At 48.7% G+C, this 13,461-nt stretch overlaps 1 protein-coding gene across 2 annotated transcripts in view; it reads left to right on the top strand.

The window, feature by feature from the left end:
• FAM3A (FAM3 metabolism regulating signaling molecule A) overlaps window positions 1–12,476 on the top strand; it is a 105,166-nt gene extending 92,690 nt beyond the window's left edge. Inside the window, exons 10-12 of one of the 2 annotated variants that reach the window (XR_015300628.1) lie at window positions 7,305–7,707; window positions 8,180–10,293; window positions 10,395–12,476. Coding sequence is in view for 1 of the 2 variants with exons in the window: in XM_086940132.1 (XP_086796258.1) it covers window positions 7,305–7,403 (99 nt within the window). In the remaining variant the exon portion in view is untranslated. Of the gene's footprint in view, window positions 1–7,304; window positions 10,294–10,394 lie in introns of those variants that run through there. The other variant, XM_086940132.1, reaches the window with a different exon arrangement.
• Window positions 12,477–13,461: the final 985 nt, after the last annotated feature.

The following is a 13,461-nucleotide window of genomic DNA, read 5'->3' as shown; positions in this document are numbered from 1 at the left end:
ACTTTTTTTAGTAAGGGCTTAATCAGTGTATTTTTCAGGGCATCCGGGTAAGACCCGGAGCTCAGTATTGAGTTGCAGACATGGGTGATGACAGGAATAATGGTATCTGAGACCGAGGTTAGCACAGAAGTGGGGCAAGGATCCAAGGCTGATCCAGATTTAACTGAATTCAGTATGGTCCTAGTTTGATCGGTGGTTAGGGGAGTAAAGCTCGTCAGGGGATTGCTCAGGGTGGTCAGAGGAGGGGGGGTGAGGGTAGTGCTTGGTTCTGAAGTGAAAGCTTGGTATATGTTATTTACCTTCGCAAAGAAAAACTCAGATAGAGCATCGCATAGTGATTGCGAGGGTGGAGGTGTTAAGTCTGGTGTGTTACCTGATAATGTTTTTGCTATATTGTATAGCTGTTTACTGGAGTTTTTGGCTAGTTCTATATGTTTAGAGAAGAAGAGCTTTTTTGCTGCTGTTATCATGGATTTATAAGTGGCTAGGGCCTCTTTGTATTTATCCTTACTTTCGCTATCATAATCTCGTCGCCAATGCCTTTCCTTGTTCCTTGTTAGTTGTTTTTGTGTTTTTAATTCTTTAGTGTACCATTGGGCAGTCGGGGTACTCCTATTTCTAGAATGGGATTTAGTTGGTACTAATTGCGAAGTGGCGACACTCAGCCATTCATGGAATTGATGTGTGGCAACACTGGGATCGTTGGATAGGTCCGGTTTGAGTTTAGTTAATAGTATGTTTAAGCTATCGTAATTTAAATCCTTCCAAGCTTTGAAAGGACCAGGCTTAAGGTGGGGGGTCTTTTTACTCAGCGAGTCTTTGGTGGTCATGCTAAAGAATATGGCCGAGTGGTCTGTCCATGTCATCGGGAGAATGTCGTCACATGTAGATTTTCGATGTTAGTGAATATGCCATCTAACGTATGTCCTGCTTGATGGGTAGGGGCGTCAACCAATTGCCTGAGACCTATTAATTCTAGGTCTGACGTGAGGGAGATAGTATCATTATCGTAGTTTTGTTCGAGGTAAAAATTAAAATCGCCCATAACCGTGATGGACTCATCTGTGGCTATAGATTCAGTTATCGTCCCCAGGTTGGTCAGGAACGCTGCTCTGGACCCCGGAGGTCGGTATAGGAGCACTCCCTTAAAACTGAAGGAAGGAGAGAATTTTATAATAAAATGTAGGGCTTCACATGACAAAGCCGGGATGGGGGAGGTACGAATTTCAAAATGATCTTTAATTATGATGGCCAGACCTCCACCTCTGTTTTTCACCCTGTCCTGCCTATGGACAGTGTAACCAGGTGGAACTGCCGTAACCAGGTCTGGGGCAGATGCCTCATCAGTCCATGTTTCAGTTACGTACAGTGCATCAAGATTGTGATCAGTGATAAGGTCGGCGATCTCTTGGCAGTGTTTAGGCAAGGATCGCGCATTGATGAGGGCCATGGTAATATGATTCTCCTTAATGCGCTTAGTGGCAGGAGTAGTGGTGGTACTGTTAGTAAAGTGGATGAGGGTATTGCAATGGGGACATTTAAGGTTGGTACCTGTGGGCATAAGTGCCGGGTCAATGATGGAGCAGCGGGAGGCGGGCTTAGGGCGAAGTTGCAGCAAGGTGCTCCGCTGATAAGGTAAGGGACAAGCAGGGGTCGTGGCCCTGGGCCCGGTCCCGGCGCGGACGGGCGCAGACGGGCTTGCCTCTGGCGCGCCTCCGGCGCGCCGTCGGCGCGCCCGCTGCGCGGACGGGAAGCCTTCTTCTTATATCCGGTGTGAGGAGGGTGGGAAGCGTCCTGCATCTGGAGCGCCACCCCTCCCTCACCCAAGATGGCCGAACCCTTCTCTCCAGGCGCCCCGGATACAAATGCGCTCTGGGAGTCGGTTCGAGTGGCCAGGGATCCGAGAAGTTTTTAGTCAACTACCAAATTAAATCCCTATATTGCAAGAGGTATTTGAACGTGTGCAGCAAGTTTTTTAAAATCAAATTCACAACACAGTAAAATAGTGAAAGTGCAGAGTACAGAGTTAAAATTATAGCACAGCGCCCCCGGCTTCCGCCTCAGGGCGCATGCGTTTTCCTACCGAGGCAGCATACACTCACTATTCGTCCCCCCACAATACTTGGACACGTCTGGACTATTGGCTGGTGTCACATACAATGTCCCCTGGTTCCGGTCCATGATTCATTTGCCTCGCACATACTCTGACCATTCACCGGTCATCATGCATATTCGACTACTCGGACCAGAGGGTAACGAAAGGCAGTGGATATTACCGGGACAGGCTTTAAACGATTCGGTTTTCTCGGCTGAGATTCGGGAGTCAACAAGGACATACTTTGACTGAAATGTGGGCTCTGTTAGTACATGGGCAACAGTGTGGGAGGCATTCAAGGCATATATAAAGGGGGAATGCATTGCTAAGCATGCTGGGATACTTAAATCACCGCGAAGCACAATTGCTCGCATGGAGGACAGTCTAAAGGTCTTGGACGAAGAACAACTTGAGCACCCAGACCCTGCTAAGCAAGCGAGTCGCTTGCTGTTGCTGACTGAGTTCAGGGAAGCCGTGGACAGCAAAATACATTTTTGGGGGAAATATGCTACCGCTCTGTGGTACGGCGAAGGGGACAGACCGGGTCGCACACAGGCACAACTGTTGAAGCCTTGTGTGGGGAAAGGTTACATTGCGAATTCCGTCAGTACTACACAGCTTTATACACCGCGTGCACTAGGCATGACGATGAAGACTGCAGGTCATACTTAAATGAGATTGCCATGGTATGGTTAGAGGATTATATGCAAACCTTTTTAGCAGAGCCATTTTCTAAGGAAGAGATTGTCAACGCCATAGATGCTTTAAATGGTACTACAGCGCCAGGACTCGATGGCTTTACAGGCATATTTTATAAACATTGTAAAGACCTAGTCGCCGGTACCTTCTTGAGGTTTATAATGAAGCCCTGGAAAATAAATTGTTGCCTCCCACCCTTCATGAGGCAGTAATCGTCTTTCTGCCCAAGCCTGGCAAGGACCCATCGAGCTGCGGCTCTTATCGACCGCTATCACTTTTAAATTTGGACTATAAAATCCTTGCTAAAATGATTGCGTTGCGACTGGCGCTGCTCTTGGACCGCATTATAGCCCCAGTGCTGTCTGGCTTCGTCCCCCATAGGTCCACGGCGTTAAATTTGTGTACATTGTTTGCAGTGCTTCACAGAATTTCGCCAGAGGTCCCAGCTGTGGCGGTCCTACTTGACTCAGAAAAGGCGTTCAATTCCTAGGAATGGCTCTTTATATGGGCCCTGATGAGGAAATTAGGCAGCCACAAAGGTTTTATAGACCTTACGGCATTGCTCTATGCCTCTCCCATGGCTAGACTCCGTCTGAATGGCACTCTGTCCGCCCCGTTCACTCTCACATGTGGTACTAGGCAAGGCTGCCCTCTATGGAGAAGTGTGGCTCAATGGTTAGAGCGGCAGACCCTGATGCAGAGGTCTAGCCCGGGACCAGGGTTCAATTCCCCGCCTCGGCGGGTCTTGGGCTAAAAAATTCCACGGACCCGATAATTCTCGCCTCGGTGCCTATTCTCATCATAAAGTCCCACTCTGCAACTCTGGGCAATAGCTTGCTTAATCTCCACAACGGCCCCCACAACGCTAAGGATGCCTGGCCTTCACCCTGGGGGTGCCCAGGAGTGGACGCCTCACAGGGAAAGCCAGGACGGGTTCCACTGCGGTATTCGTACAAGCGAGTGGGTAAGTAGTGCGCTATACAAGTATCAATATACATTTTTTTTTTTTTTTTATATCTCCCTTACTTTTCTTTCTGGCTCTGGAACCTTTGGTCCGCCACTTTCAAGAGAAATATCTTCACAGAGGTATCCAGTTCAATACAGGCCCTCTCCTGGCTTTGCTTTATGCGGACGACATTGTGTTGTATGTCCTACGACCACAGGACAATTTGGATCCACTTATCAGAGAGATTCTTCGCTTTAGTGAATATTCGGGACTGGGCATAAACTGGAGCAAGTCCGAATTACTCCCCTTGACGACGGACACCGTTGAATGGGAGTGCAAGTTCCCGCTGAAATGGTGTCATGACTCAGTCAGGTATTTGGGTATCCAGATTCATAGAGAGGTAGACCAGATGGTGAGGCTGAACTATGGGTCGGCTATACACAAGCTTGAGGCACAGGTAGAACGGTGGATAGAGCTCCCACTCTCCAAGGCTGAACTATGGGTCGGCTATACACAAGCTTGAGGCGCAGGAAGAACGATGGATAGAGCTCCCACTCTCCATGGCTGAACTATGGGTCGGCTATACACAATCTTGAGGCGCAGGTAGAATGATGGATAGAGCTCCCACTCTCCATGGCTGAACTATGGGTCGGCTCTACCCCAGCTTGAGGCACAGGTAGAACGGTGGATAGAGCTCCCACTCTCCAAGGCTGAACTATGGGTCGGCTATACACAAGCTTGAGGCGCAGGTAGAACGATGGAAAGGGCTCCTACTCTCCATGGCTGAACTATGGGTCGGCTATACACCAGCTTGAGGCGCAGGTAGAAAGATGGAAAGGGCTCCCACTCTCCAAGGCTGAACTATGGGTTGGCTACACCAGCTTGAGGCGCAGGTAGAACGATGGATAGAGCTCCCACTCTCCATGGCTGAACTATGGGTCGGCTATACACAAGCTTGAGGCGGAGGTAGAATGATGAATAGAGCTCCCACTCTCCATGGCTGAAATATGGGTCGGCTATACACAAGCTTGAGGCGCAGGTAGAACGATGGATAGAGCTCCCACTCTCCATGGCTGAAATATGGGTCGGCTATACACCAGCTTGAGGCGCAGGTAGAACGATGGAAAGGGCTCCCACTCTCCAAGGCTGAACTATGGGTCGGCTATACACAAGCTTGAGGCGCAGGTAGACGATGGAAAGGGCTCCCACTCTCCAAGGCTGAGCTATGGGTCGGCTAAACCAGCTTGAGGCGCAGGTAGAACGATGGAAAGGGCTCCCACTCTCCATGGCTGAACTATGGGTCGGCTATACACAAGCTTGAGGCGCAGGTAGAACGATGGATAGAGCTCCCACTCTCCATGGCTGAACTATGGGTCGGCTATACACAAGCTTGAGGCGCAGGTAGAACGATGGATAGAGCTCCCACTCTCCAAGGCTGAACTATGGGTCGGCTATACACAAGCTTGAGGCGCAGGTAGAACGATGGAAAGGGCTCCCACTCTCCAAGGCTGAACTATGGGTCGGCTATACACAAGCTTGAGGCGTAGGTAGAACGATGGATAAAGCTCCCACTCTCCAAGGCTGAACTATGGGTCGGCTATACACAAGCTTGAGGCGTAGGTAGAACGATGGATAAAGCTCCCACTCTCCAAGGCTGAACTATGGGTCGGCTATACACAAGCTTGAGGCGCAGGTAGAACGATGGAAAGGGCTCCCACTCTCCAAGGCTGAACTATGGGTCGGCTACACCAGCTTGAGGCGCAGGTAGAACGATGGATAGAGCTCCCACTCTCCATGGCTGAACTATGGGTCGGCTATACACAAGCTTGAGGCGCAGGTAGAACGATGGAAAGGGCTCCCACTCTCCAAGGCTGAACTATGGGTCGGCTACACCAGCTTGAGGCGCAGGTAGAACAATGGAAAGGGCTCCCACTCTCTAAGGCTGAACTATGGGTCGGCTATACACAAGCTTGAGGCGCAGGTAGAACGATGGATAGAGCTCCCACTCTCCATGGCTGAACTATGGGTCGGCTATACACAAGCTTGAGGCGCAGGCAGAACGATGGAAAGGGCTCCCACTCTCCATGGATGAACGATGGGTCGGCTATACACAAGCTTGAGGCGCAGGTAGAACGATGGAAAGGGCTCCCACTCTCCATGTCTGGTAGAATTGTGCTTATGAAGATAATTGTTCTTGCAAAGTTTCTTTATATGTTTCACAATATCCCTATCCCGTTCCCTGATAGTTTTTTTAAGACTCTTAGATCATATCTTATCAGGCTCGCGTGGGGCGCCAAAAGACCCAGGATTCGATGGGATACCATGACTTTATCATATGAAAGGGGAGGGCTGAGGGCTAGGAGCACGGACTTTAGAATGTATTACTTAGTGGCGCAGAGTAGTTTTGCCCACTCATAGTACCATCCAGATGCGCTTATTCCCTACAGTAAGCCTGAATCAGACCTGGTGCTCCCAACTCCGCTTCATGCCATTTTGCGCCAGGGTTTTCCTTGCGACCCTAGAGATATTCAGACAGTGCCCACTACGAGCTGGGCATGGCACAAATAATCACGAGTTGCGGGGAGCGGATCCCTGTATTCTTCTGAAATTCCCATAGCTCACAATCCATGGCTCTCCATTACTGAAGAGAAATTAGTTGTTTGAGTACTTAAATCCAACTCCATGACAAAGTTTGGTTACTTGTTCCCAAACGGGCAGGTATTTCATAATGTTGGGGGGGGGGGGGGCGGTGACGCCGGCCAAGCTACACACTATTGACCTGTCCCGGCCTCATAATTGCCGCAAGTGTGGTAGCCCTTATGCAGATTTCCCCCATTTGACTTGGACTTGCCCCGGTATAGCGGAGTTCTGGGTTGCCATTTTCGACATGATTTCCCAGATGACTCTGTTGACAAAGCTACGCAGGTTTATTGCACTAGCGTTGCTTTTGGTTAAGCGCAAGGTAACTCTTAGATGGGGTAGCAAACCACTTCCTACAAAAGGTCCATTGCTTTGCCAGTCTCACTTATTGCAACACAAATTGTGAATTACATGCCACATTGCTCCCACCCAAATCCAGGCCAAAAGATATATGGGATCCGCTCAAGACAGATTTGCAGAACTTGTAGCCGGTGCCCCTAGTCATACTCCTGACGGCATAGTTCCAACTGGCGTATGTTGAAATGTTGGAAATTGGAATGTATTGTTTATATGTATTCAGGCATGTTCTGGAGATGGATATACCTTAACCCTGGGGTGATGTGTACCGAGAAGACTAATATGTACAGGTCAGACATTGTATAATTTGGTGCCACTTTGTCATACCTTTCTTTTTAGATCATGGCAGGATAGTGCCAAATGTTTATACTGTTAACAGGATTGTACAGGAACAACTGTGGCATTCACATTGCTTTGTATATGTCGGAAAATGATAAAGTTAAAAAAGAAAATGTAACACACGGCTGCTCAAGTACCGTACTGTAATACTAATGTCAAACACACCTATTCAAGTCAAATACTGTTAAACTAATGTAACAGACACCTGTTTCTTCTTTTGTTTTGTAGCACATGAAGAACCACAAGGCCACAAATAAGTATGAAGGATGGCCCGAGGCACTGGAGCTGGAGGGTTGTGTGCCAGCGAGGACCAACGAGACTCTGTGAACACCCACCCCGGAACTGTGTACTTATGAAAAGGAAAACAACTCCTGGACTGTGTACCACCCCAGGACCCCTCGAGCTGTATGCCTGCGAGGACCAACGAGACTCTGTGAACACCTGCTCCGGAGCGGAGGACTAGTGGTGACCAACAACTCTCTGTGAACTCCATCTCTGGAGCTGTGTGTTAGTGATGGCCAACAACCCTCTGTGAAACCTTCTCTGGAGCTGTGTGCGTATCTAGACTCCGAAAACACTTACTACGGAGCTGTGTGCGTATCTAGACTCCGTGAACACTTACTACGGAGCTGTGTGCGTATCTAGATCTTGAACACTTACTATGGAGCTGTGTGCATATCTAGACCTTGAACACTTACTATGGAGCTGTGTTCTTATCTAGACTCTGAACACTTACTACGGAGCTCTGTGCGTATCTAGACTCCGTGAACACTTACTACAGAGCTGTGTGCCTATCTAGACTCCGTGAACACTTACTACGGAGCTGTGTGCTTATCTAGACTCCGTGAACACTTACTACGGAGCTATGTGCATATCTAGACTCCGTGAACACTTACTACGGAGCTATGTGCATATCTAGACTCCGTGAACACTTACTACGGAGCTGTGTGCTTATCTAGACTCCGTGAACACTTACTACGGAGCTATGTGCATATCTAGACTCCGTGAACACTTACTACGGAGCTATGTGCATATCTAGACTCCGTGAACACTTACTACGGAGCTGTGTGCCTATCTTGACTCCGTGAACACTTACTACGGAGCTGTGTGCATATCTAGACTCCGTGAACACTTACTACGGAGCTGAGGGCATGTCTAGACTCCGTGAACACTTACTACGGAGCTGTGTGCTTGGGACGACCAACATCCCTCTGTGCGCACATTCCCTGGAGCTGGCAAACAAGGCTCTGTCCACACAGACTCTAGAGCTGTCTGCTTGTGATGATCAAGAAGTCTCTGTGAATACCCTCTCCTTAGCTGGGTGCCTGTGATGATCAATAAAACCCAGGGAAAACCTCTCTGAGTGGAATGCCTGTGATGACCAAGAACCCTCTGAACGCCTGCCCTGCAGCTCTGTGCTTGTGATGACCAAGAACCCTCTGAACACCTGCCTGCAGCTCTGTGCTTGTGAGGACCAACTAGATTCTGTCTACACCGGCTATAGAGTGGTCTGCTTGTGATGACCGACAAAGGTCTGTGAGCGCCCGCTCTGGAGCTGTGTGTTTGCGATGAGCAAGAAGAATCTATGGATCCTCTCCTTCCACTATAGCTGTGTGCCTGCGACAACCAAAGACGCTTGATGAGCACCCGCTCTGGCGCTGTCTGCAATGCAGACTTACACCACTCATTGCACGCTCCACCGCCTGTACGCCTGCTCTAGTTTAGACTCTGTGAACAGTGCTCACGAGCTTTGTTTCTGTGATGAACTTTACGCTGCTCCAGCCAGACCTGTTAACAAATCCTTGCAAAGCTCCAGTGTTCCGTTATCAGACCCTGGCAACCTGGCTCCCCAAGTCTTGGGTGTACCTGCCTCTGGGGTGCATGTATCCTTCAACCTTGGACGATGCCTGATGATGAGAGCTCCCCTTTCCTATCCCTGTCTCCACCTCCCAACAGCAGGGTCTCCCAAGAGACCTATAAGATCAGGTACCTAGAATCCTCTTTCCCTGCAGCCACTTTGCCCTGTCCCTAGGATTACCCCCACCATGGATTCTATCCTCTAGCGTTTGACTCTAGGCTCCTCTCCCTCTGAGACCCAAGTGTCCCAGTTCTGAGCTCTCTGTCAAGGGTATTCAAGTGCCACTCCTTGGGTTTATCTCATCTGTGGGTTCCAGTTTCAAGTGTTTGGGTACCTTTGCTTAGGAGCCTGAGATACCAAGCCCCAGTCCTTAAGCTTTTCTTCCTGCACCATATTTACAGACCCTTTTTCTCCTTCCTGTGGATCTCCAATGAGTCGGGCTTCGGACTCTTCTCCCACTGATTCCCAAGTCCCTGCCACAATGCTCCTTTCTCTATTCCTGGGCCTTTGCTTACTTATCCACTGATCCCTGAGCCACGCACCCTCCTTACCTATACTCTTCTAGCTCTGGGACCTGTTGACCTGTCGCCTGCTGCTTGGTGCCCTAATCCCAACTGCTGCTCTTCCCTCTGGATCCTTTTAATCCGGTTCCCTTGCAGATCAGCTTTTAAGTCCCACCCAAGCTCAAGGGATCTCACCTGATAGAGGCTTTTAACTCCTACCCCAAGCTAAGGGGGTCTCACGTGATAGAGGCGTTTAACTCCCACCCGAAGCTCAGGGGGGTCTGATATGGTAGAGGCTTTTAACTCCCATCCAAGCTCAGGGGGGTCTGATATGGTAGAGGCTTTTAACTCCCATCCAAGCTCAGGGGGGTCTGATATGGTAGAGGCTTTTAACTCCCATCCAAGCTCAGGGGGGTTACATGTGGTAGAGGCTTTTAACTCCCACTCAAGCTCTGGGGCTCTTACTTGTTAGATGAAGATTTTGACTTCACACCGTTTTTTCCCTCTGGCTGGACGAGGCTTTGCGCAGCCACGCTGATGACCTAAGTAAAGTGAAAGTGTCACTGGCAGGACATTCTGGACCTGGGGTTCCCGGGCTGTATGATGTGGAACATGGTTGTGTGACGCTAACATACCTCCTTACAGGGTCTATAGACTGGAAGTGTCACTAGTAGGACAGGCTGAATCTGCGTTCTCAGGCTGTATGATGCAGAACCTGGCCCTTGCCATATGAAGCACAAATCCAGCTTTATAAGGTCTGTACGGTGGAAATGGTAGGACAGTCTGCACCTGAGCTTTGAGGCTCTATGATGTGGAAGCTCGCATACCGCCTTACAGGCTCTGTACGGTGGAAGTGGTATTGGTTGGATGGACTGGTCCAGAGCTCTCCGGCTGTATGGTGTGGAAGCTAAGTGTACGAAGCTCACATACCGCCATACAGGGTCTGTACGGTGGAAGTGATAGGACAGTTAGGACCGGAGCTCTCCGGCTGTAGGATGTGGAAGTTTGCATACTGCCTTACAGGCTCTGTATGGTGGAAGTAGTATTGATAGGGCAGGGTGGTACTGGCCCCTCTAGACTGATGGTTGAGGTAGAAGCAGCCTCTGGTATGGCAGGTTGGAGCTTGCCCCTCTCACAGGCTGTGTCGGGTAGAAGCCATCAATAACCAGATGGGGTTTCACCTGTTTTGTTTAAGGGTTGTATATGGTACACTATACTTGGCTGGACCAAAGAGTGACCAAGGCTCTCTCGTAGGGTTGTATTAGGTTTTTGCGTACTCTTGCATTACAGTCTGGATATGGCCTCGTTGGTGCCCTTTGTAAGAAGGAAGCTGCCATTGTCATTCTGAGGTTGGGACTGAACCTTCTCATGGGTTGTGTGTGGTTTACACTACTCCCTGCAGACTGACCTGAGCCTGGCTGGCTCTTACTAGCAGTGTAAGGTGACGGTGGTCCATGCAGGACAGGGTAGGACCTGCCCCTTTTTATGGGCAGTCTATGATGGAGCTACTCTCTCAGGGCTGAGCGTAGCCCCTCTGTGGCCTACGGTGAAAGTGTTTCTTTCAAGACGGTGGACCAGACCCTTTTTATAATCTGTGTGTGGCGGGAGGAACCCGCCAAGGTTCGCTTGAGGCCTCTCACAAGCTGTGGTAAATTAAGGTGGCCCCTCATGGTCTGGGTACAAGGTCACCTGCCCCTGGCCTCCTTCACATTACTGAGTCAGTAATGTGAAGGAGCCCTTTCTCGGTGGAACTAAAGCACTGCCATAGGGTGGGATGTGAAAGTGGCCCGATCTGTGCCGTCTCAAGCGTCCTGTCTGGTGAAAGCCGTCTCTGGTAGGGTCTGTCTCACAAGCTGTAAGGCAGAAGTGCCCTGAGGGTTACAGGTGGAAGCTGCCTCAGCAGCATGAGACTGGATCACTTTCTTCTCCTGGGATATGTAAAATAAAGGTTGGCACTGACGCTGCCCCCTTCAACGTGTGTGAGACGTTGGAGGGATCCCTGGCAGGACAAGGCACGATAGAGCACCTCTGAGATATTCTGCCAGACATTTAAATATTGTGCTATTGCTAAAAGTTCGCCTCCAAAAACATGGTGATGGTAGGTGTATGTATGGAAGAATAGATTTATTATTCTTAGCTCCACATATACGCCCCTGGATGAAATCGATACATCTTCAAGGGATGTCGATATGGAGTCCAGTAGAACGGCAGTCAATGTTTTGACGGCATTGTTGTTGTCGCCCCATCTGTTTCTTGACAGTATTCTGACATGAACCCCCTGGCAGGCTGGTAGGTGGAAGCTGCCCCTACTGGAGGAGTCTGGAGCTGCAGAGAGTGCACAGTGCCCGAGACTCTTTCGTGTCTGGTCTCAGCAGCGAGAAGTGATGTGGTGCCTTCCAATGCAGGTTTAAGAAAGCTGTGTGCACTTTTCGTAATCACATCTGTTGTGGCTGCTCATTTGCTCTCGAGGCCAGAGGTCCAGGTGGTTGAGTGAATACTCTTACTTCAGCTGAATACCAGGAACTGATGTTCGACCATTGGCAGCAAACTTTTTTGGTAGAATTTTGGGGGTGGTGGTGGAGGGACTGTATGCTTAACTAGAATCCACAGTGTCAGACCTGAAAGCCATAGCTCCCTCCGCATACTGTGTGTAGTTTCTGTTGAGCCCTTTCGCCTACCTGTGCTTGTCTAAGTTGATCTCTGTCGCAAACATCCTATGTCTGCAGGTCCGTCCTTCCACCGCCCCATGCCTCTATTTAACCCGACTCTTCCCCTGTTCGTCTGTGTGGCCTTGCCCAACTTCCTTCACCTGTCAGTGCCTCTACTGTGCTGCTTATCTTCGTAGGGGTCTTCGCCACTTATGTGAGAAATCCCTGAAAACATTTGAAGTGGAATTCTTTTTTATCTAAAGAGAGCATTCTTTTTAAATTAAATACAAGTAAACTACAGTGCTGATGCTACAGTATCTTCAGCTGTGAATATTCAATTGTTTTCCTGAAAAAATAAACAAGCTTTGCAGATAGGAAATACTTTCAAAAATGTTTTATATGTGATCTCTTTAAGAATCCAGTGAGTTACTCTGCCCTGAATGGACATCACTCTCAGTTGAGGTTCTTCACTCTTAGGTCTCGCCTAGGCAGCGCTTGCGCTGTCTCTTCGAGACATGCTGTATACAGGATATGTGAATAAAGCTCTGCCCTTTTTCCGCCCATATTTTTAATTGGCTCCTGTCCCTGTCCTTTGTAAATGGTGTCTTTTCATTGGACAATAGGCTTAGTAGTCCCTCCTTAGTAACCACATTGTCTCTTCTTGTAACCTCCCGAGGACACCCCCTTGTTACATGTGTTGTTACTTCGTAGATCTTAATTGCAGCCTCAAGGAACTATTTTCTTGAAAGGCTTTAGGCAGGACACACACTTGGTCCTAAGCTAAGCTTGCAGTGCTTACTTCACTCACAAGAACATCTCACATTTATATTAGAGCGACTACTAATTCCCTTCATCAACTTCACACAGAGTAGAACCTAATCGGGAATTCATTCTTTTGTCATATTTCGCAGTTACTATTTGTATACATGGACATAGCTATTTGAATGTCCTCGTGGTACTGACTTGCATGCAATGCATTATGGGTAGGTTGGATTTACCATATCTTCTGCTGGGTGCAGTACCATACGAGGTTCCCTTGAACCTCTTTTTGCCACTTTTGATACTGCACCCTGCAACATGTTTAGATAAAACAAAATTCACATTTATAATGCCAGTAACTCCAACTCTAACAAATGCAAGACCAATTGTATTTCCAATGCAATAGGTCTCAAATTTGTTAGTCGCTGTCCTTTGTAAATGGTGTTTTTTTCATTGGTCAATGGCTAAGTATAGACAGAACACAAGCTATGTCCTCTGTAAGGCTGGCAGTGGTTACTTTACTCACTGGCACATCTCACATTTATATTAGACCGTCTATACATTTCCCTTCATCAGCTCCACATAGAGTACAAACTAATCTGGAATTAATATAATAA

Source organism: Lissotriton vulgaris, chromosome 10 (genome assembly GCF_964263255.1).
Source record: "Lissotriton vulgaris chromosome 10, aLisVul1.2, whole genome shotgun sequence".
In the NCBI taxonomy this organism is placed as follows: domain Eukaryota; kingdom Metazoa; phylum Chordata; class Amphibia; order Caudata; family Salamandridae; genus Lissotriton; species Lissotriton vulgaris.
The sequence above is the reverse complement of the archived record's forward strand: the minus strand, read 5'-3'. Positions and strand labels throughout refer to the sequence as shown.